Genomic DNA, 24,614 nt, shown 5'->3' with positions numbered 1-24,614 from the left:
TATCCGTTTTTGGCGAATACCTTGTACAGGTGTTCCTCTTCCTCTTTTTGCAGTTCTGGTGTGCTGCAGTGTGTTGTGGCCCTTTGGAATAGTGTCTTGATGCAACTTCGTTTGCGTGTGTTGGGGTGGTTGCTTTCATAGTTCAGGACTTGGTCTGTGTGTGTGGCTTTCCTGTATACCTTTGTGGTGAATTCTCCATTCGATGTTCTCTGTACCATCACGTCTAGGAATGGGAGTTGGTTATCCTTAACTTGGTTATGCATACATAACTAATCAAGGTAAAAATGGCTGAACCTGGAGTGCTCATGTGGATCCTGCTCAAGTGGGCAGTCCCAATGGGAAAATAATCCATCAGTATTTATTGGGTTTTACCTGTTCAGACTTCAAGTCATTTGACTCATGGTTACAATCCAAAAGGAGGCCATTTGGTCTGCTCTGCCTGTACTGACTCTTTATGAGAGCAAACACTTTGTGTCACTTTCCCATCACAGTGAAAATGAAGAATGCATTTAAGGGGATACTAGATAAACATGTGGGAGAAAGGAATGGAGAATCGTTTGAAAGATCTGGCCAAAAAGTCAAATTCCAAGCTCTGTTTCAAAAAACACATAGATCTTCAAGAGCAAATAGAAAACATATCATGTCTTCTGCTTTCACCATAGTTCCAAAGAGGGAATTACATTACTGGCTTGGTCAGAGATAGATTTTGAAAAGCATCTTGGATGAAGAGGGGGTGTGTGGAGCTTTGGGAGGAACTTCTACAGTTTTATGAACTGGCAGAGGATAGTAAAATATTCTTATGCCATATCCACTCATTCTTTTGGAAGCTAATAAAAGCTTCTACTAACTCTAGTCAGCATAGCTTTGTGTGTGGGAAATTGTGTCTCACCGATATTGAGTTTTTTAAAAAGAGGTAACCAAGAAGATAGATGAGGGCAGTGCAGTGGATGTTGTCTACATGGACTTTAGCAAGGCCTTCAATGAATTCTGCATGGTAGACTGGTTAAACGGGGTAAAAACAATGACTACAGATGCTGGAAACCAGATTCTGGATTACAGTGGTGCTGGAAAAGCACAGCAGTTCAGGCAGCATCTGAGGAGCAGGAAAATCGACGTTTCGGGCAAAAGCCCTTCATCAGGAATAGAGGCAGACTGCCTGCAGGGTAGACTGGTTAGCAAAGTTAGATCACATGGGATCCAGGGAGAGCGAGCCAACTGGATACAAAACTGATTTGATGGCAGGAGACAGAGGGTGATGGTACAGAGTTGTTTTTCAGACTGGAGGCCTGTGACTGGTGTGCTGCAAGGATAGGTGCTGGGTCCATGGTTATTTGTCATTTATACAAATGATTTGGATGAGAATATATGAGGCATGGCCAGTAAATTTGCAGTCAATACCAAAATTGGTGGTATAGTGGACAGTGAAGAACAAAGTGATCTTGATCAACTAGTCAGTGAGCAGAGGAATGGCAGATGGACTTTAATTTAGATAAATGTTGCACTTTGGTAAGACAAACAAGGGCAGGACTTACACACTTAATGATAAGTTCCTGGGAAGTGTTGCCAAATGGAGAGCCCTAAGGGTACAGGTTGCCTCACAGGTAGACAGAATGGCTAAGGTGGTATTTGGCATACTTGCCTTCATCAGTCAGATCATTAAGCATAGTAGTTGGAATGGTCATGTTACTGCTGTACAAGACATTGGTAAGGCCACATTTTGAGAATACTGCATACAATTCTGATCATGCTACTATAGGAAGGATTTTATTAAACTGGATAGAATGCAAAAAGGATTTACAAGGATGTTATTGAGACTGGAGGGTTTGAGTTATAAGGAGAGAGGCTAGATAGGCTTGACAATTTCACCCTGGAGCACAGGAGACTGTGGGGTGACCTTATAGAGATTGATAAAATCATATGGGGCATAGATAAGATGAATAGCCAAGGTCTTTTCCCACGATAAGGGAGTCCAAAACTAGAGGGCACAGGTTTACGGTGAGAGGGGAAGGTTTAAAAGGGACCTGAGGGACAACTTTTTCATACAGAGGGGAGTGTGTATATGGAACGAGCTACTAGAGAAAGTGATAGAGGTGAGTACAATTACAACATTTCAAAGACACTTGGATAGACAAATGGTTAGGAAAAGTTTACATAGATATGGGCCAAGTGGAGGCAAACGGGACTAATTCAATTTAGGAAACCTAGTTGGCATTGCACAAGTTGGACTGAAGTGCCTGTTTCCATGCTGTATGACTCCTCTATGACTCCTTTCGGAAGGCAATACAGGTGTTGTGCCACACACAGTTGCCAGTTTTGCAATGCTTAGCTGAACTCCAACTGAATGCCAAGTGTGTGATTTCTAAGACAGAAATAAAAAACCTATTTAATTCGATGACTTTTAGAACACTGGTTATTAGATGAGGATGCTAGTTATTCAAAGTTCGGTCACCTTCAAAGTAATGGCCAAAACTCAAGCAAGAAATCTTGAAAGATTGGCAGTGTCTTCATTTGAACACTCGCATTTGAAAGGATAGTGTTGTCTCTCAAGGATGACAAAATAATTGTTAACCAACGCTGTCTTGCACCAAATTGTAGCACAACTGTAACATGCCTCAGGAGACAATGGGCACTGAAGTTATATTTTTGTCTTGTACACTATCAGGGCTTCCATTTCACAATGAGTTACTGAATAACCGTCTGATTATAGTTTCACTGACTTGTCAGTTCCACTTTATGCTTTTCCAAGAAACAAAGGTAGAAGACTCGTAAGGTCAGAAGTGAATCCATGTATAGCTACATATCCATTTGAATCATTTAACACATTAATTTCACTCTTGATTAATGGTACACTTTGAAAACTATTTTCAAGGTGATTTTTGAGGACACAATCCATATCACTTTTCCCCTTTGTAGATTTACAACTAGCCAACAATTTCATAAGCTGGCCAATAAAGGACCTCTTTCACTCTGCCTTCAGGTCAGCTAAAAGTGTAGTTTGGTTTTGCAAAAAAAAAACAGAAATGTTATTCACATTGAATGAAAATATAAGGACAGGCTTGTATGTGGTCCATTGTTGCTGATGTTATTGCAACATAGTTAATAGACTAGGGTGAATGGCAAAACTGTAGCAGTGTGAAGTCACCTTTTTGGAATAAAAAAAGGATAGATCAGAGTGGTTTTAGATGCCCAAACAGCCTAATGGACTTGATCTTCAGCTGCTATAATCTTTAAAATGCATGAATGGATCCAAAAAATAATCAAGAAAGCTTATTCATGAAAGTAAAGGCATTAAGGCAGATATGCGGAGCTAAAGGCGCGTACATGGAGTTCAGCAACAGGTCAGCCCTGGTCTCATTAAATGGTAGTACAGGCTCGAGGGGCTGAATACTGACAAGTGTTCCAATGTAAAATTACCCAACTCACAAGAAGTAGTCTTCTCAAGGCTGCAATTACTGAGATGCCAATCAAAATCTAGACATGCCAGGTTCTGTATATGAAGAAGAAAAATAATACAGATTGGGAAGTAAAGATTTAATGCTATTAATTAGAGAATACGTTACCTTGAATGGGGATGTGGAATCCTCCATTCCGTTTGCTTTCTCAGATGATCCTGGGCCTGAAATACTCCTCCGCCGCGGAGAGCGTTCTCCAGGGGGTTCTGCAACAAACAAGAGTTTAAAGTCAGCTTTTACATTCATGCTTGCAAAGCATTGCTGTAGAAACACACAATTCAACATTAAAGGTTGCTTTTATTGCAGCATGACCACGACGGAGTAGATAAGTATGTCCTCCAAAGTTGGAGGTTAGAATTGGACAATAATCCAAACAGTAGACATGTATGTGTTGATTTAGCAAAACTGTGTGAACAATGACTTGTAAAAGTCCATGCTAACATGAACGACCCTTCAGCAGACAGTGCACTAGTATTTGGGTGTGGGTACTTGAAGGTGAAGAATTTTGAACATTGTCTGAGGTAATTACGCATTCACAGTAGTCTGGGCCCAGATCCCACAACCACCCAGTCGGGCAATGAATTACAAATGAAACATTGTATCTTGAAGAGAAAAAAAAGGCTGATTTTGTTTAATATATTGACTGACATGAACTGAATCCGTTCAAGGCGCTGGTTCAGTAGGAAATACCTCAATGCAAACGAAAATACTTGTTTTTCACACAGAACCTGAAGTTGGTCATTACAAATAAAAACACTTGCACAATTGTTTAAGAAATAAGCTTTCTTCCATTAGGAGTGTGATTTGGAAACCTTGGTCAGTAGAGTTCAGCTACTTTAAAGTTAACATCCACTCCCACCCACCAAATATTCGTTGCACTCCATTCAACCTACTCACACAGACGTATGCAGGGTTACACGATCCTGGGAAAAGAAGGGTTTTCAATTTGTCAATTTTGTTCAAAAATCACAGGAATATCGCAATGCCACAGAGGGAAAATAGAATCATCCATGCAACAATACAAGTTGGATAGCACGTAATACCAAATAAAAGCAAGACATATTATTCCTCCCAAGACACTTTGAATAAATTTATCCATAGGAAACTCAGAATATCAAATACAATATCCTTTATTCACAATAGTGTCCTAATCCTGCCAGGGAGTTTTAATATTGATTGAGGTGATTTGATATTATCCAAAATAGATTCATGCTTCAATAGCACTCCAGAGGAGGCAGCATCTATTTTGGATAATTTGAACATTTAGCTGGAGCAATACTGGAGGATGCCATCTTGATAAATGTGGGCAAGCAGTCTTCTTGGGTGCTTGGATATGGGTAGAATTGAACATGGTTGTTCACAAATAATCACCTATTATTCAAGTTTGAGGATCATCATCTCTTAATCGGGACATTGTGGTACTTGGATTTGAGGATATGTAGTTCATATCAACAGACAGATAATAAGAATCAGGACAGAGAGAGAGAGAGAGCAAGAAATGCAATTTAGCAGGAATTTCAAACAGAATTACAAAGATGCCAAAAATAATCTGTCAAATGATGGGGCATTTTTCTGGAGTAAAATCATTTATACTTTTCTTCAAACTGAATGGACAATAATTTAGTTAGTAGTTGCTTCTAGAATATAGAAGTACTCATGGCACCTTATGAAATGAAGCCCAAAAGTTCAATTCAGAAAGATTTGTGCTGCTCAGATAGCCTGCTCCTGTCGCTCCACCCCCACCTCTACCAGCTAAGAAATTTGCCATCTTCTTGTTTCTTCAATTCCTAATGGATGCTAGCTTTTAATGATGGCTGTAATTCTGCTCCTTTCTGGGTAAAGATGTCATCTTCCCAGTTCGGTGGCTCAGTGGTTAGCACTGCTGCCTCACAGCACCAGGGTCCCAAGTTCGATTCCAGCCTTGGGTGACTGTTTGTGTGGAGTTTGCACATTCTCCCTGTGTCTGCGTGGGTTTCCTCCAGGTGCTCCAGTTTCCTCCCACAGTCCAAAGATGTGCAGGTCAGGTAAATTGGCCATGCTAAATTGCCCATAGTGTTAGGTGCATTAGTCAGGGCTAAATGTAGGGGAATGGGTCTGGGTGGGTTGCTCTTCGGAGGGTCGGTGTGGACTTGTTGGGCTGAAGGGCCTATTTACACACTGTAGGGAAGCTAATCTAATCTACATAATTCTTATACCCCTTCATCAATGCTGCTCATTCATAAACCGTAAAGTAACATTTCCAAGAAACTAATTGCAATACTTCAAATGTGCCTGGCATGGGACATTATTAACTATATTAAAACTGAGATTGTGTCAGTATGATCCAAGAAACTCAATATGTTTAATAAATAGTTGAAACTGCAGCCAAAATACATTTTTGTAAGACTAATTCTGTTGATAATGTAAAAGCACATTTATTTCAGGTACTATTATTGAATTCAATGCAGTCAAATTAAAAATTAGAACTTCTTGATTTCTGGTCTGAGATAGGTGTTCACCTTCTGAAGGATTGTGGTCTTAAGTATCAATAAAGGTGGAGAGAGGAAGAAATGCCAAAGGTTTTGATCAAATGGGTAAACGGGCCAATAAGTGGCAGATGGAGTTCAATCTGGATAAAGGCAAGGTATTGCATTTTGGTACAACAAACAAGGGTAGGGCTTATACAATTAATGGTAGGCCCTTGGGTAGTGTTGTAGAACAGAGGCACCATGGGGTTCAGGTACATAATGCTTTAAAGTTTGTGTCACATATAGACAGGGTGGTTAAAAAGGTGTTTGGCATGCTTGCCTTCATTGCTCAGTCTTTTGAGTATCGAAATTGCGGCGTTATGCTGAGGTAGTACAGGACATTGGTGAGGCTTCTTCTGGAATACTGTGTCCAGATCTGGGTGCCGAGTGTGAGAAAGATGTTATCAAGCTGGGGAGGGTTCAGAAGAGATTTACCAGGTATGGAAGGTTTGAGTTATAAGGAAAGACTGGATAGGCCAGGACTTTTTTTTACTGGAGTGTAGGAGTGGATAGGCCAGGACTTTTTTTTACTGGAGTGTAGGAGGTCGAGAGGTAACCTGATAGAAGTTTATAAAATAATGAGAAGGACAGATAGAGTTGATGGTAATTGTCTTTTCCCCAAGATTGGGAATTTCAAGTCTAGGGGTCAAATGTTTAAGGTGAGAGGAAAGAGATTTTAAAAAGACATAGGAGGCAAATTGTTTACACAGAATGTGGTTCGTGTGAGGAATGAACTTCCTGAGGAAGTGGTGGATGCGGGTACAATTACAACGTTTAAAGACATTTGGATGGATACATGAATAGGAAAGGTTTAGAGGGATATGGGCCAGGAGCAGGCAGATGGGACTAGTTTAGTTTAGGATTATGTTCGGCATGGAGTGGTTGGACCGAAGGGTCTGTTTCTGTGCTGTATGCCTCTCTGACTCTGAGTAAAAATTAGCTAAAATTACATTTGAAAATTATTTGGCGACCAGTTCTAGGAATGAGAAAAGAAGGGTGGAGGAAGATAGAGTGAAGAACAAAAAAAAGGGAGGAATGAGAACCAAGAGAGTATATATATACACAGTGCATTGGAGAGGGATATGCATACTGTGGGAAAATGTGGCCTCGGCATGTCAGGACTTGAACTGTTGATGAAATTTTCCTTCACTCATTGGACAAAAGATATAGACAAATCTGCTTAGGTTTGCAAGTGAGAAAATGCAATTGTCTGTACTTCTTGCAGGAATCACCACTGCCCATTAGGTTTGGGAAGATTAAGAGAAAATTACAGAGATAGAATGAGGAATGTACAAAATAGCAAACCAGGAATTTCACAAACTAAGCAAAGTTGATGGCAACAATGCATGCATCTCCACTCACAAGGCTCCTTGTGGAACTTCTTGCACACAACATGACTGCCACAACTGGTTACATGATAACATACACTGTACTTCAAAAGTACTTCAATGGATATGAAGCTCTTATTTTCTTTTACTTTTATTGGCAATGCAAAGTCCCAAATAGTAATTCTTTATTCAAATTAGTAATGTTTGTATGATAGCAACACATCAAGTTATATCAAGGGCAGAGTGCAAAAATCTCCCTCATGTATTTATCCAGTTTTTCTTTAAATGTATGTGTCTTAATGCTTCTTATGATAGTATGTTTGCATTACTCGCACTCTATGAGCAAGGAAATTCCTCTGGAATCCCTGAATTGAAATAAAGTGACAAGTGAAATCACCTCAGATGAAAACAACATCAGGACATGGACTTTATAAGTGACCTCTCTTGGTTTGCTCAACAAGTGCTGGAAGCCCATTGTACACACGTAGATAATTTAATTGTGCATATCAAATGTCAAATGCTCACTGCTAGTAAAAGCAGTGAGCTTTTACACTCAATATGTTATTATTAATTATTTGTGTAAATAAAAGAAAAAAAACTAGGGTGGGAAATTAGATTGTTTAACGCCTATTTTTCAGGTGATATATGGGGTATTAACACTCAAGAAATAAATCGTCTTCGGAAAAGCATTATTACTCCCAACAACTACTGGCAGAATGTTTATACTTTTAATTTACCATCAAGGTAATCTCCAAAATATTAATTCTATCACCTGGCACAATAAATAAACCACAATTAGCAGTTTCAGGCTAATGGTGGAACCCAGAAGCAGTTGGATGTGCTCAATGTGGATCGCACTATTCTAGTAAACTGGCATCACTACCAGAGGGCTACATGTCTTTCTAAAGGCAGTCATATTTTGTTGCTATCCTGCTTCGTGCAGCTGGAGAAGGCCCTATTTCCTTGCACTGTTATGCTACTTCAGGGATACGTTCTGTAATTCACATTAAATGAGGAGTGCAAGGAGAAAAAATAAACTATACAACGATATAGAGTTGTAAAGCTTCCATAAACAATTTGCCACATTCAATTTCTTTTCCTGTCTGTGCCAATGGCCTACAACTGAGATTACTGACCTCCAACAACTACAACCTTCCTTTATGCTTGGCATGACTTCAAACAGCACAGAGTTCTCTCTTGCCCTTTTCATGTCTTTTGCAACAAGGCTGTAATGAGTTCTGGACATAAATGAACCTGGTAGAAGCCAAAGTGACCATCAGTAAGAGGGTTTGCTTGGTATGTTTTGCTGAGGGAATGAGCAATACAAGAGTCACAAATCTAATTTGGTGCATAACAACTGCTTTACCTTGGCTATGTTACTGCCTCTTCTCTTCAGTGACTCAGTGCTGCCAACCCAAAACAAATGTGATGTATGATTCCAGTTTATTCAATCAATGGCTTTTCCCCCTACAGGACCCGATTATTTACAGATGATTATAAACGATTTATTGCTCACTATTCTCTGTAGAGCTACGGTCGACAGGTTAGACAAATGACTCAGGAACAAGTGCTGACTGAAAAGTATTTCCAGCCAACATTAAATATATTAACACCAGAATTCTGACAGACTGAGAGGACAATAATTTATTTGACAGTTATTGGCTCTTTAACAAATCTTTCCTTTGGTTACATTCAATTAGGATATTAAAGGAATTACGCCATTTTATGACTAAATAGAAAAACAAAAGAACACACAATCTCTCTGTTATGACCACAATGAGCTCTGGAGAGAGTGAGGGGTAGCAAGATTTGTTTTGTATTTCTCAAAGAAAGATAAATGGCCTCTGTTGGAAGCCTCCTTCTGTGCTTTAAATTTCTATAACTCATAAACTAACTTTCGGAAGGATGCTTGATGAGCCCCAATGAACTGGGTAAATGAAATTAATGTTTTTACATAATATTGCAACTGATGATGCAAACTATTATCTAAAAATGCATTTAGAGTTACAAGTTCGATGAGAGAAGAAATATAAAATTCCTTCGCAGGAAATATTTTACAGGTAACACCAACAATTAGAATTCCAACATATATAATAGAAGGCAAATCAACACACTTCTAAAAATGTAACACAAATACAGTAATCCACTTGCAAAAATAGACAAATAAATCCTTACTGCTAGGATCCATGGCTTCCAGTTCCTGCCTAATTTTGACTCCAACGAGGAGTCCAGACCCATACCAATCTTGGCTCATTCTTTAGCTTCAAAATCTCAGCAAATTTAAGCCTGGCAATTAAGTTGGCCATCCAAAGTCTGTAGACTGAATCCGCTTAATGAGATGAATCAGAATATAATTGCTAAGGTGTCAAAAATAATTACTAAACTATAGCACCATTTTTTCTTGTTCAATGGTACAAAGCTGGAGCAAAACAAAACATATTTGCAGGATTATGCTTTCCAGCTTGAATTAACTATTGGTCACCAACAGGTTTTGGTCTACAGAGGAACCTTGATTATCCGGCATTCGATTATTCGAATTTCGGATTATCTGAACAAGATCGCTTGGCTCAACTGTGTTATCCGGCATTTAATTATCCAAACATTTGACTATTCGAACAAAATACTTCCTGTCTGTGTCGTTTGGATAATCGAAGTTCCCCTGTATATGCAGCAAGTAAACAATATATTCTCAATAAGGTCTCTTCTGGTGCAGTGGTAGTGTCTCTATTTTTGAGCCAGGTGTTCTAGTTTGAAGTCACACATGTGCCAGAAGTGTGTAATAACATCTTTGAACAAAGAATCTAATATTCTTTGATTAGAGAATATATATTACATATTTTCAAGCAAACCCAACATCTATACCTTCATACGTGAAGTTGAAATCAGCAATTCCACTATTCTACATTCACCTTAAGTTGCAGATGCTGAATAAGCTTGGCAACCTGTTTGATTTGTGATTCAAGATCCATAGCAATATATCTTGTCTTTCTTTCTTCTTTGGTCTGATATGAGGCATAAAATTCAAAAGCTCAAGAAATTCAGACAGAATAAAGTCAGCGATTTAAAAAATACCAAACATAAAAGCAAGCTGCCTGGTTTTCACAGCTTGGTTCACTAGGGTCCACTGGGTACTTGTATTCTCAAAGACAATGATTTGGATGTAACTGTTGCAGTGATTCTATGCATATGATACATAGTTGTATACTTTACATCTTTATAGTTTTCAAATTGTACATATTCACTAAAGTACACTAGATCTCATAAGGAACTATCCTGAGTTCCGGATTATCCTAAATTAAATGCTTCAACCAACTGTAAACAGTAAAACTAGTCTGGGAATGTTGAATTTGAAGCATTGAAACAAAGCAAGTGAACTGAGGACCATGAGACAGACGGATCAGTTATCTTAAATTGCATCGACAGTGAAGGCATGTACATACAAATTATACTGCTGACTCAAGTATGAGCATTTTACTAGACACTGCAAATATCAAGAGTTGCTAACCATTTGGTTTTGAGCTGGGGCATCCCAGTTTCTGAACTGATTGTCGAGAAAGTGATAAAAGACATCCAGATATTTCTTGCAAAAAGAAAGGTCAAGTTTATTTTTCTCTACAACTGATTTATGAAGTTTTGTTGTCAACAATTAATGTTATGAAAGCTTGAACAAAGTTTCTGCAGAAGAACCAAACCAAACCTCAGAACTCAAGACATGATTCTATCCACACTTTTTGCCCTGTGTCATCCCACTCTGTCTTGATTTGGGTCTGAAAATAGATATTAACCCTAGTTACAGCTCAGTCTTGATCAGGTTTACCCTGTCACATAAACAAATGACTTGCAAAAAAAAACAGTGCTTTCCAGCATGTTCCAATAAGGTCAAACCTAAGAACGTATGAGTATCTCAAGTGCAAGCTGATGTTACTGTCCAATATGGCTCTCTGTCAAGCGATTAGTTACGTATACTGAAAACACAGGCCCTTTACAAATCTGATGAAACTCAGTGGACTTACCAGTAGTACTGCTAGGAGAGCTGGGACTTGGCTGGTCTCCGAGACAGCCATACTCGCCGGAGGACTGCACTGCGCACTGGTGGCAAAATGAAAGCACCAGCGTTGACAAGGGAGATGTTATCGAGCGCGACTGCATTGGCACCAAGTTGGCACCAAGTTGAGGTTGGCCCACAGGTGAAAACAGTTGCTGGTGATGCAAATAAGTGCATGTTACAAGCACTGCGATGTAAACAAATACAGTTCATAAGAGTGCGAGGTGAGTGACACGTGAATCCAGGGCTTTGCTGTGATGAGCCATGTTATTTACTTTCTTGTACACATAACTTTACCAACTAAAAGGCTGTCCCCACCCACCACAAACACTGCCCAACTCAAACAGGTTTTAGAAATCAAACATGCAGTAATTGTTTATTTTTAAAGAACATTAAACAGAAATAAGAAACCATTCAACCATGTTCGCTTCCTCAATGTTAATCCTCAGCAGGTTACTTTCCATTGAAAATTACCAATTTGAAAACACCTAACTGAAACGACAAACTCACTCAGATAATTCTTGTTTAGATTTTAATTCTAAAAACACAGTATGCTAAGCAAACAGAACATTTATAAATTTGCTGCATTTTCTTTCCTTTATCCAGCTCCTCATCTAAAGATGATGACACTTATGGGAGTGTAAGTTCATGTAAAATAGCTGCTCTGTGTTAGCTAACCCATGCAGTTGTTTCACACTGGCAAATTTAAAAAGTGAAACAGACTATTCAACAATGGAGTGTACCTCAACCACTTTGTGCTCATCAGATACCATCGCTGGCTCACTGACCAGCAGCAGTGCATCTACGTATCTACCAAGTGAGCACTACCGCTTAATCGGAATAGAATGCAATCCCATCCTCTTCCCAAATGTTTAACACCTGGAAGTGTTAGTTTTTCAAAACTAACAATATTTCAGAAAATCTTAACTGTGGCAATCAAACAAAAACTAAAAGATAAGAGAAAAACTGACCAAAATGTTCACACCAAAGTCATTTCTGCACATCTAATTTAGACACCTGCCATCACTACTACCAAAAATCAAGGAACCTCTACTTGATTTCAGAGATTTCATCAAAGACGATTGGTTCTGACAAAAGGTAACTGACCTGAAAGGTTAACCTCGCCTTTCTCTATCCACAGATGCTGCGCGATCTGCTGAGCGTTGCCAGTATTTACTCTTTTAATTACAACACATAAAACAAAGTGTTCGGGTTGTTGATCTAGGGATTTGGATCTCTAAGTCTTAGAAACCATCACAGATGAAAGAAAGGTTTTAATACAAACAAAGTTATAATTCTGGCAACTATCAATTCCAATGAGTACACAAAACTAATTAGTCTCCCTGTTCAAAAATAAATACTAGAAAAGGAATAAATGAGAGAGGGAAGAACAATCAGATTGAACACATAATTAATCACAATTTTAACTGGCAAAATGTTTAAAATTTAGTTTGCCCATGTGACAGCAGCCTCTGAGTAAAGTAGAATAAAGGACACTGACATGACAGACAGTTTTCTTTTACAACAGTACTTAGTATTTACTCCAATTTCCCTCAAACAATCTTTCCTAATACATTCCCTATTAACACCAAGAAATTCCAAAACAATCTTTACATATAGCCCCGATTAAAAGAAACTTCAACCCAGATCAAAAATAAACACTTCCTTCACTCAGGATCTTCTCTGCTCCAGCGATGAACATAGGTTGCAAACTTCAGAGATCACCACATCACAGCGAAGGTTCACAAAAAACATCAGGGCAAAAGCAGCAAATTTTTATTTTGTGAAAAGCAAGGCAGAGGCAGTTCAGTGTTAACTCCTGAAGGAACTCCTCCCCTCCCCCGAAATCCTTTCAACATGAGCAATTCCGCACTGTACTGCAGCAAATGGGCAAAACTCCTCCACAGATACAAACACAGCTTTGTTGTACATATTCTAGTTATCAAGTACAAATTCTGAGTATGTAAAAATATTTTTTTAGTTAAACAGAGATTTTGTTTTACAACTGGACAGCACTGCAGTCCTTCTTTGAAGAAATAAACTCCAATGCAGAAACATCTGCTGTTTATTTATTGTAAAATGGGAATATCTATTATCCTTGTGGTATTGCACATTATTCAATTCATTAATTTTTTTCATTCGTCAGGAATGAATGGAAAATTCTAGAAATGCTTTTGCCCTCAGTCTAGTTATACTGGATAGAATGCTGCTGTATCCTGTTTCTAAAAGTCAGTACATCTCAATTGAATTTATTTTGACTCCCATCACCGTTATAGGAATTCCTCACTGCAGTTCACAAAAGGGAGCTTTTTAAAAATTCAAAATCACATGCATTCCCATAAACAAAGGGAAGCAGTTTGCTAAGCTGTTGTCCTATTGTTGCCATCTCAGGTTCCTATCAACTATAAATATCTCTTTTGCAAATAAGCTTAAGAAAAACTACTGATAGCACTGGCTGGCAAACATAAAACTTTCTGAGCAAATTCCTCTATCCTTGATTCAAAGTATGAGTCAAAAACATCTTTTTCAGCAAAGGTTCACTCCTTAAAGCACTATTTCAGCATGCTAATTAGCCAAACATTCGACCAGAGGTTCACAAATAGCATGTACCACGCCCCGTACCCTCTCTCATTTCAGTCTAATACAATGTGTCTCACCCAAACAAGCTTCAATATCCCAATTAGCCCTGCATCCCTGCCATCTACAACCACTTTGATCAAACACACAAGAAGAAAAAAACGACCTCGCTATAGATTTAGGGGTCAGGTAAAGTCTGTATTCTACCGAGCAACAAAAGAAGCTGTTCCTCATCTTCAATGCAGTCTGACCACTCTGCTCTACCGTGGAGGAAAGAACTCATTGTCCGCTCACAGAATCTGGACACAAGCCACAAAGGCTGCACGGAATATCGAAACACCTTCCATACAGTGCTATTATCCTCTCTCACAAATTAGAAAAGAGACAGCCCTCCGATAAACGGATATGCAAAGAGTGTTTTATTGATCACCAGCCTTTCTCATTGGAGCGCCACATGGTTCATATTGATTTATTTTAATAGATCGTTTACAGGCTGCCAAGAGAGACATTAAAGCTTTTAGTCTATTTCCTGGAGAAGATACTTTCTATGCTTGTATGTCCGCAGTCAGCAGTATTACAGATTAATAACTGATAGTACACAGCAACAGTAACATTTCTTTTGAAGGTGGGATCATAGCCTTAACAGGGGAAAAGAAAAGCAGGGATTCTCATGGCTTGGTTTCTAAATTACCAATTCTCCTTATGTATTTTAATTGACCCCGTCACAGCGCCAGGGACCTGGGTTCAATTCCACCGTCAGGCAACTGTCTGTGTGGAGTTTTCATATTCTCCCCATGTGTGCATGCGTTTCCTTTGGGCGCTCTGGTTTCCTCCCACAGCCCAAAGATGGACAGGCTAGCTGGATTAGCCATGGGAAATGTGGAATTACAGGGGTAGGGTAGGGGTCTGGATGGGATGCTTTTCAGAGGGTTGGCCTGGACTTGATGGGGCGAATTACCTGCTTCCATCTGCAGGGATTCTATGATTATTCCTCGCCAAAGGTGTGTAGAACAGTCCAACTATGTTCAAGGAAATTTTAAAAATGCATTTAAAATGGAGTTAGTTATGTCTTCATAATAGTAGTCTCCAAACACCAAGGTGAAAAGATGGCCATTTTCTAAAGTTGCCTATTCTTGTTTTGTCCTCTTCCAACAGGAGCTATTCTTTGGGATTAAGAAAATTGCCTGCCTCAACTAAAACAGTGACTACTTGCAGAGTTTATATATCATGCAAATCTAACCATTCAATCTGCAGCCAAAAACGAAATAATATGAATGATTAAGCGTCCAAATTTTGTATTATTCCTTATTAACCTTTGTAGGGAGGGCAAAAGGAGAACACAAATCACAGGTCCTGATTTCCCAATGAATGGCAATCTCAGACCGAACACCTTAGGTACTGTTTTTTTTAACAAAAGAAGATACGCTGCATTTCTGAGGAGATTCTGCTCAGGGCTCCATTCTGACAGTTGTTTAGGAGCAAAGAAGTGTCAACAGAAGACAAACCACACCTCTTTTCACAGTAGTCAGCTGCCAGATCCTGAAATTTTAAAAGTCCTGACAGCATCTATAAGAGCTTCTGTTAAAGGTTAAGGCAAGTGTGATGTTAGGATTTTGGGAGGGTTGGATGCCATCTGGATAGAGGTGTGGATGCCAGGTAATAGAATACCAAGCAAGTAGGACACCAGGTTTGCAGGGAGCCAACCAGATAGGATACCAGCTGAGGAGAGAGCAGGGTGTCAGCTATGGTAGGAGTGGTGTGCCAATGAGGGGAGGGAAGAGATGTTGGTTGGAATCCAGTTAAATTCAGTAACAAAACAGGGGGAATAGATCAATGGGCTCTGTGGGAGGAATGGATAGAGGGGAGGAAGAGGAGGAGGTGGAGGTGGAGGAGGAGGAGGAGGAGGAGGAGGTGGAGGTGGTGAGCAGTCAGGTCTGGTTGCAGTTGCCTGAGTTGGGATTTCCGGGGTCGGGAGGTGTCAAACACAGTGTCGGTAGAGAGGTCAGGTCCAGTGGTGTGTCGGAGTTGGATTCAGCAGGGTCTCAGAGCCAGGAATAGGGCATGTCAGATCCCTAAAGGTATTGTTTCTGGGACGGGTGTGTAAAGAGTCTGGGGATTATGAGGTACATATGGCTCGCTGAGCTGGAAGGTTCATTTCCAGACGTTTTGTTACCCTACTAGGTAACATCTTCAGTTGGCCTCAGGTGAAGCAATGCTGAAAATTCCTGCTTTCTATTTACATGTTTGGGTTTCTTTGGGTTGGTGATGTCATTTCCTGCGGTGATGTTATTTCCTGTGGTGAAGTCACTTGCTGTTCCTTTTCTCGGGGTGGTAGATGGGGTCGAACTTGATGTGTTTGTTGATAGAGTTCTGGTTGGAATGCCATGCTTCTAGGAATTCTCGTGCATGTCTTTGTTTAGCTTGTCCCAGGATGGATGTGTTGTCCCAGTCGAAGTGGTGTCCTTCCTTATCTGTATGTGATGATACTAGTGAGATTCAACCGTATATTCAAAAAAGAATGGGTACCCAATGAACACAGTCCACTGATTTCTCAGCAACAAACCCAAACAAGCAGACAAAACACGTCCAGAAACCCTAACCACTCCCTCCTACATCAAACACATCTCAGAAATGACTGCCAAACTACTCAGACGCCTTATCATCATGGTATCCCACAAACCCACTAAAACAGCACTTAATGAACTTGAAAAAACTTATAAAGACAACAAGCAAAACTAATGTCATTTACAAAATACCGTGCAAGGACTGTAACAAACACAACATTGGACGAACAGGAAGAAAACTAGCTCCCAGGATACATGAACACCAACTAGCCACAAAAAGACTTGATTCTCTCTCACTAGTATCCTCACAAACAGATGAGGAAGGACACCACTGAACTACAAATCTTTTCAAAACTCACTAAGTACATACGGCATCAGCTTAATAGTTACTCAAGACATAGATCATGTATTTAATAGTCCATTGGAACCATTCAATGTCTCCAATTTTTGTACAGATTTATGCTGAGTTCCAAGCATAGTGGAATTGCCCAGCAGAAAATCCAATTTCCTGAGCAATTCCTTTGGAGAGTGCTACATTGGGGATTCTACAAACAACTCCAATCTATACCCGCATAATGACAACCTTACTAGCAGAAAATCCACCCCACTGACCTTCCATCATTGTACAGACATCACAAGGAAGCTAGAGTCAGGGGAAAGACCATTCCTACCGGGTATTTACCCACCTATAAAAGCAGGCACCATTGAAAACATTGAAACGAATACTTGTGTTAGAGAATCAATACAAGGCACATAAACTGAGCACACAATGTTATATGGAGGTAGATTTGTATAAAGGCTGTCATGCTCTGCTACAAAATCAATGCTGGGGCAGAAATAGATAATTGTTTAAACAAGGCATGGTCTATAAGAAAATGGTTAATGGACTATGTACAGCACAGAAGCCAGATAGTGCAGCTCCTTGCTTGCTGACCGCTATAAAGTATGTACAAAGGAGTGTGTGGTGCAAGGATACTGATCACTTTCAAACAGGAAAAGCGGAGGAAAGAAACAAATTATCACCTGATATGACAGCATCTATGGAATAAGAAGCAGTGTCAGCATTTCAGGTCATGAACTCAGATGAAAGATCACAACTTAAAATATCAACACTTTCTGTCTCTCCACAGATGCTGCCAGACATATTCAGTATTGTAGGAATTTACTGTTTTTAATTCAGGATTCCAGCATCTGTAATATTTTGCTCTTGAAAATGTCACCTGATCTCCTCTAACCAACTTGAGAGAATCACAGTTAAAAGGCCTAGTAGCAAGCTTTCAATGAATTGTCCCTTCTACCACAGTTTTGTGGCTACCGAGAAGTAAAACAAGAAAATGCATTTAAAGTACTGGGCTACAGAAATAATAAAATAATAGAACTCAGCATACTTTTTAGTTTCTTTACCAGTCTCTTACACAGAGTAAAAACTCAATTTTTTTCAGAGAGAAGACTTCCTCAAAAGACACTTCCAGGAATATTTGATCAATGTGTTGCTGGAAAAGCGCAGCAGGTCAGGCAGCATCCAAGGAGCAGGAGAATTGACGTTTCGGGCATAAGCCCTTCTTCAGGCTTATGCCCGAAACGTCGATTCTCCTGGTCCTTGGATGCTGCCTGACCTGCTGCGCTTTTCCAGCAACACATTTTTCAGCTCTGATCTCCAGCATCTGCAGTCCTCATTTTCTCCATATTTGATCAATTTCAAGGTTGAAACAAAGCTACCTACAGCAACACCACCTTGTGGTTATGGCACATACAGATGTAAGCTCTTTATTTCCTCCTCCAGGCTGCAGCATGAGGGCTCAGATAGATAATGCAATTTCATACTCTACCGGGGCAGTATGCATTTAGTGGTTGCAACAGGAAAGAGTGTAGAGGGGGTATCAGACGGTTTGAGAACATAAGGGAGTCTGCAACAGCCTCAGCTTCCCTCAAATCTCGAATGTCTTTAATTTTATAAGGGCAGGAAAGATCAGCATTGTTTAATATAGATGTACAGGGAGCTAACATAATCCATAATGGGAAGATCTGATTAGCGGTTAGCGGTTCAATTACTTCAAATAATTGGCCTCCATCATTAATGAGGGTTACCTGGTAAAACACACAAACCAGTCTTGATCCTTGTCCAGTCCTCTTAAATGAGCTCAGTTTCTTCCTCCTTCTTTACATCCCAGCAATGCAGCTAGCAGATGAAAAACAATGGGCTAAATCTTCACTTTTCATTTGCTGAGTTCAGACTGTGTTGAGTTTTTTTTAGGGTAAATACTCTGAGGCCCAGATAGATTTCTCACCATACCTTACCAAATATGCCCCATTAAGTGACAACTCTCATGTTTGATTCTAGCCCCACATAATCCACACACCGTTGTGCCACAATTCATCACTCAGTGAATATCCACAGAAACACTGCATGCCAGCTTTAAAAGTCTTTTGAGCACCTGCAGAAGTAGTCAGTCCAGAGCTGCCATTTGCCTTGGAACAGTAGCATTAATGCTGGCAGAATAGTGAAGGGTATTGTTTTCCTACAGTGCCAGGTACTTCTCCAGGTGGCTGAGACTACATTAACTCAGGTGGCAGATAATTGGCATCCGACCAAGCAGGGACTTTGAGGTCTTGCTGGACCTAAAATTTCCAGTTCTCCCAGCACCAGCAATGGAGGACACCTGAGTTAATGCAAGTCTCAGCCATCTGTAGAAGTGTCCAGCATTGTGGGATGGCAATGCCCATCTCCATTCCACCTGCATAGTGCCACCATCCTCCTTCCAATATCTCTCTCTGCTTTGGTACCCACCACACACCAAAGGCTTATGTTCTAGTACTCTTATTACTGCCTGCAATGTCTTCCCCACTCAATCTAATACACCCAAACCCCAATAATAAACCTGTATGCCCTCTGTGTTGCCTATTTATTCACTCACACCTCCTTACCTGCACCAAAATGTAATAGTTGTTCCATCCAAGTTTATCTTCCATTTTATTTGCTCTCCCTCTTTTCAGAAGGAAAGAAATCCACAATAGGACAGAAATTGTCAAGACGGGTGGTGGGCTGTCCAACATTCAGCTCCTCAGCCCTTATGTGTAGAGGACCCTAACTCTGCCTGAAACAGCAGACTGACTATGTTCAGCCACTGGACTGGTATTGGAGGCAGCCCTTGACTTACTGTGGCAAGACTCCCTGAGGAAAGCATATGCCCCTTGACTTGACTGAGGCCTGCTGAAAACCATAACAAGCTTCCTGGCTTTGTGCTAAAAGGGTAAGGCAAGACAAAAGTAATATAAGACTGGCAGTTCTGGCTGAGGGGGGAAAAGCACACAAAGGCAAGGCAGACAGGCTTAAAGTGAGCGAACACTGTGAGAACAAGCAAACAGTTCAGAAATGCAATCTGGTCCAGTCCATGGGCTGAGTCCATGTCTCTAAGCATAAAGTGTCTTTGCTGCAATATTACAATGATAGATGCCAGTTCAGTTGAAAAGCAAAAGTGTAATTTAAGTGGACTGGACACATGCTGGGAGGATTCTCACAGATGGTACCTATCGGAAGTCAAAGTCCAGGGGGTGCGGGTGATCAGTGTCCCATGAGCATGCCCTAAGACATTAGTGCCTAATGTCCAAATGGAGGTTCTTTGGAGCAAGTGAGGGAAGTCACCAGGTATCTGATCTGATTTGCATTTTGATATTTCTTGATGGTTACCGTGTTTGGCACATTTAGTAAGATGTAAATTGTATATTAATGAGGCAAGTTGGGTTGTTAATGAGGTGTTTAACAAACTGTAATTCCCCTTAATTGACAACTTGCTGATGCCTAGCATGAAACTTTCCACACCTCTTGACAAACGCATAAACGATGCAGCCGCATGCACCCAACCGAGATAAGCCTCACAAGGCTTCTCATCTGACTCTGCCACTAATCACGTCATGTCATTTAAACCCCTAGAAGCTTTCACCCTGTTATGTTTAATTATTTACAACTGATATTTAGATTGCTGAATCAGAAAGAAAGTACATTGCAATCAAATTAATTAGTTTGAGTGGTCTGCTCAACTGTTCTTGGCAGACTGAAGGAACAATGACTCATTCCTAAAAGAATTGCAGCACAGACATTACAGTGCAACTGTAAATATACAATTATAAGAGGAGGTGGCACTCCAACCCAACCTCTGCCTGCAGTCATGTTAATTATCATGGATAGTGTGGTGACTGTAACAAGATTGGACAGGTAGACCTCATAGAATATGAGTTCCCTGACTGGGATTATTAACCTGGCCCAATCTGGAGCCCTGGTTGACAGATATAAACATGAGTGTCAGAGGTTCTATTCACTCGGAGAGCTGGCTTTGAGGGAGCCAGACCAGTGTCAAGAACTCTCCATGTGTAAATAAAGAGTGACAATGATGGGATACCAGACTATGTGGAATTATTTCAGATTGAATTCATATCATGTAAACCAGGCAATTCTAGTATTCTAAGTACTGCATGAAAGCTCAGAAGTGAACAGGAATGTGTACAACTAAATCTTTGTACACTTGTGTAACAAGTGCAATGTACAATCTGCTATACACCACTTTAATCTTTTGCAGAAATTACAAAAAAAATGCCCACATAATATATAGCAGTGTTAATTTAGTAGTACATACCACATGAAAAATAAGGCTGTTTGTCAAATAGAGTGACATGCAATTATTTGAATAAGCCATTACCTCATATAGTAGAATAAAAACAAACAAATGTTCATCATTCAAAGGGGTTGACAAAATTAATTGAGTCTTTGAAGGGCCAATCCAGCTCCAATCACAACACACAACAATTTGGGAATTTTAAAGAGGTCAAAGCAAAAGTATACAAAAGCCTTACTAAAGAGACCAATTTTTATCTTTGGCCAATCTGAAAATTCAGATTCAAATGTCATCTTGAAGTAAAACTACTCTTAATCATGGAATAAATTGACCAAAACAAATTTAATTGTAAACAAATGTCATAAGTCTGTGGAGGGAGAAAATAACTTGATTATTGAGAGACAACATTACAACTTAATGATCATCCACTCAAATACAAATAACAGGAAGGAGAGCTAACCAAAGCCAACATCAATGACAATACCTTAGGGTTTAGTTGGCCACAGCAGAATTTTACTTACTGACAAGCATTATTGCTGTCATTTTCAATTGATGACATTCATTTTAAATAGCTTGTTACACATACTAAAAATGTGAAATCTCATAATATTTTTAGTCCTCATGTTTGCAAATAGGCAGAATAGATATCTGTCATTGATATGTTGAAATCAACCTAATGAAAAACCAGGACACTGCTTCCAATCTAAATTTCAGTGTTAGGTCACAACTTAAGAAATATTGGTCCACTCTGATCGCCTGATCAAAAAAAACCAGAAGTGTACAATGCAAGCTAATCACATTATGTAGTATGAAAATGAACAATCAATCTAGCAGAGAGCAATCATTCTTGAACAGATGAGTGATCTGGCGTCAGTTTACTGCAATTAGATAAAAGTCTCGCAAACCAGCTTCTTTTTGCAGCTGTTATGAAAGGAAATGATGGAATGTTTCATGTTGCATTTCATATAATTGTCTGTCCCCAATTTTATTTTAGTCTCCTGATGCAGTGCTTCAGATGGTGGGAGATTTCCTAAGGTGTTGCCTGCCTACTAAGACTGCATAATATGTCAGCTTTGCCACATGCTCCGGGCACTCAAGCATGGGCCAGAGATTTGGTTGAAGAGAAAATGAGGTCTGCAGATGCTGGAGATCAGAGATGGAAATGTGTTGCTGGAGAAGCGCAGCAGGTCAGGCAGCATCTAGGGAACAGGAGAATCGACGTTTCGGGCATTAGCCCTTCTTCATTTCCTGAAGAAGGGCTAATGCCCGAAACGTCGATTCTCCTGTTCCCTAGATGCTGCCTGACCTGCTGCGCTTCTCCAGCAACACATTTCCATCTCAGAGATTTGGTTGAATCAAGGCAAATCTACCATGGGAGCATAAAAACTAACAGTAACCCTTTCTGATTCAGGTGACATTAGAACAGGACACTGCTGCAACATGGTTTCTTTCTGGTTTCTGAGGATCCCAACCATATCAAGTGCTGAAATTATGCACAAAGGTGGGAGGTATCCAAACTCGATAATGTAGCACCTCACATGCATTGTATCACAGGGGCCAGGAGAGGACTCAAGCCTCAGCAATCCCTTCATGACTTTTTATTTGTGTAACTTCACTATTTCTCAGCAGATTACGGTGGCACAGTGGTTAGCACTGCTGCCTCACAGCGCCAGAGACCCGGGTTCAATTCCCGCCTCAGGCGACTGACTGTGTGGAGTTTGCATGTTCTCCCCGTGTCTGCGTGGGTTTCCTCTGGGTGCTCCGGTTTCCTCCCACAGTCACAAAGATGTGCAGGTCAGGTGAATTGGCCATGCTAAATTGCCCATAGTGTTAGGTAAGGGGTAAATGTAGGGGTATGGGTGGGTTGCGCTTCGGCGGGTCGGTGTGGGCTTGTTGGGCCGAAGGGCCTGTTTCCACACTGTAAGTAATCTAATCTAATCTAATCTAATCTAATCTAATTACAAATAAAATCAGCTCCAAGTATTCTGCCTGCAATGATTAGGAAATTCTGATCAAAACATTAGCTATAATGATACACATCAATGTAGTTTACACAAATCAATTATTAATTGATGCAGTCTATCATAGAGACATCATGAAAGCAAATCTGTATGAATAAATTCCAAGGCCTCGTGCTAATATGTCACACAGTAAATTGAACGACTTCTGCACTGAGTGCACAGCTGCAAACTGTAGTCAGACTACCTATGAGTTATAGAATTAAAAATGTCACAGAATCACAACCATGCAGAAGCAGCCCATCAAAGTCTGCATCCACACTCCGAAGAGCATCCCATCCAGGCACAACCCCTTACCCTATCTCTGTAACATTTAATTCTCCATGGCCAATCCACCTAACCTGCACATCTTTGGATTGTGGGAGGAAACTCTCAGACACAGGGAGAATGTGCAACCTTCACACAGATTGTCACCAAAGGCTGGACTCTAACCTGGGTCCCTGGTGCTGTGGGGCAGCAGTGCTAATCACTGAGCTACCATTGCCACCTCTAGTGCTAAAAACAATTTAGCACTAATTTATTCAAGGGATTCTGATAATTAAAGCAAAAAAGGTCATGTACATTGTACAAATCCAGAGAATGAGGCTCTTGTGGCACAGTGGTATCACCCTATCTCTCGGTGTCAATTAAAAGGTCAAAGAAATGTTTGAAAAATTAGCAATGCAAAGTTAAGACTGAACTAGTTTGCAACCCTTAAAGGAAATGTACAAACTTCATATTATAAGCATTTTACCATACACAGCAAAAGAAAAGGCAATCCATTATATTCTTACAAATAAGTAAATGGATATGATTCAAGAAAAGCCATTTAAAGCAGCTGCAAAGGATAATGATTTCAGATCTCTATTCCCCTTAAACTTACCTGGCAATCTATTGCATGCAATTCTAGTCTCCTTCCTATCGGAAAGATGTTGTGAAAATTGAAAGGGTTCAGAAAAGATTTACAAGGATGTTACCAGGGTTGTAGGATTTGAGCTATTGGGAGAGGTTGAAAAGGCGAGGACTGTTTTCCCTGGAGTGTCGGTGGCTGAGGGCTGAAAGGTTTATAAAATCATGAGGGGCATGGATAGGATAAATAGGCAAAGTCTTTTCCCTGGGGGTCAGCGAGTCCGGAATTAGAGGGCATAGTTTTAGGGTGAGAGGGGAAAAATATAAAAGAGACCCAAGGGGCAACGTTTTCACTCAGAGGATGGTACATGTATGGAATGAGCTGCCTTAGGAAGTGGTGGAGGCTAGTACAATTGTAACATTTAAAAGACATTTGGATGGGTATATGAATAGGAAGGGTTTGGAGGGATATGGGCCAGGTGCAGGCAGGTGGGACTAGATTGGGTTGGGATATGTGGTCGGCATGGATGAGTTGGACCGAAGGGTCTGTTTCCGTGCTGCACGTCTCTATGACTCTATGATAATCAATCTGACAGCAGCTTCATTTCATCCAACATGGAAAACCCACGAGATCTGTGTCATTGCCATTTCCTGGGTGACTATGCACTTTTGTAAAGAAAGTCAC

General features: G+C 40.2%; 1 protein-coding gene across 14 annotated transcripts in view; it reads right to left on the bottom strand.

Moving 5' to 3' along the window:
- Positions 1-24,614, bottom strand: part of rasal2 (RAS protein activator like 2) — a 415,750-nt gene that overhangs the window by 131,397 nt on the left and 259,739 nt on the right. For 12 of the 14 annotated variants that reach the window (XM_043699997.1, XM_043699987.1, XM_043699988.1 and 9 more), the window contains one exon: positions 3,561-3,658. In XM_043699997.1, coding sequence (XP_043555932.1) covers positions 3,561-3,658 — 98 coding nt within the window. Of the gene's footprint in view, positions 1-3,560; positions 3,659-11,300; positions 11,488-14,116; positions 14,227-24,614 lie in introns of those variants that run through there. The other 2 variants (XM_043699990.1, XM_043699993.1) reach the window with 2 other exon arrangements.

The sequence above is a fragment of the Chiloscyllium plagiosum genome, chromosome 11 (assembly GCF_004010195.1).
Source record: "Chiloscyllium plagiosum isolate BGI_BamShark_2017 chromosome 11, ASM401019v2, whole genome shotgun sequence".
NCBI classification, from domain to species: Eukaryota; Metazoa; Chordata; class Chondrichthyes; order Orectolobiformes; family Hemiscylliidae; genus Chiloscyllium; species Chiloscyllium plagiosum.
The sequence above is the reverse complement of the archived record's forward strand: the minus strand, read 5'-3'. Positions and strand labels throughout refer to the sequence as shown.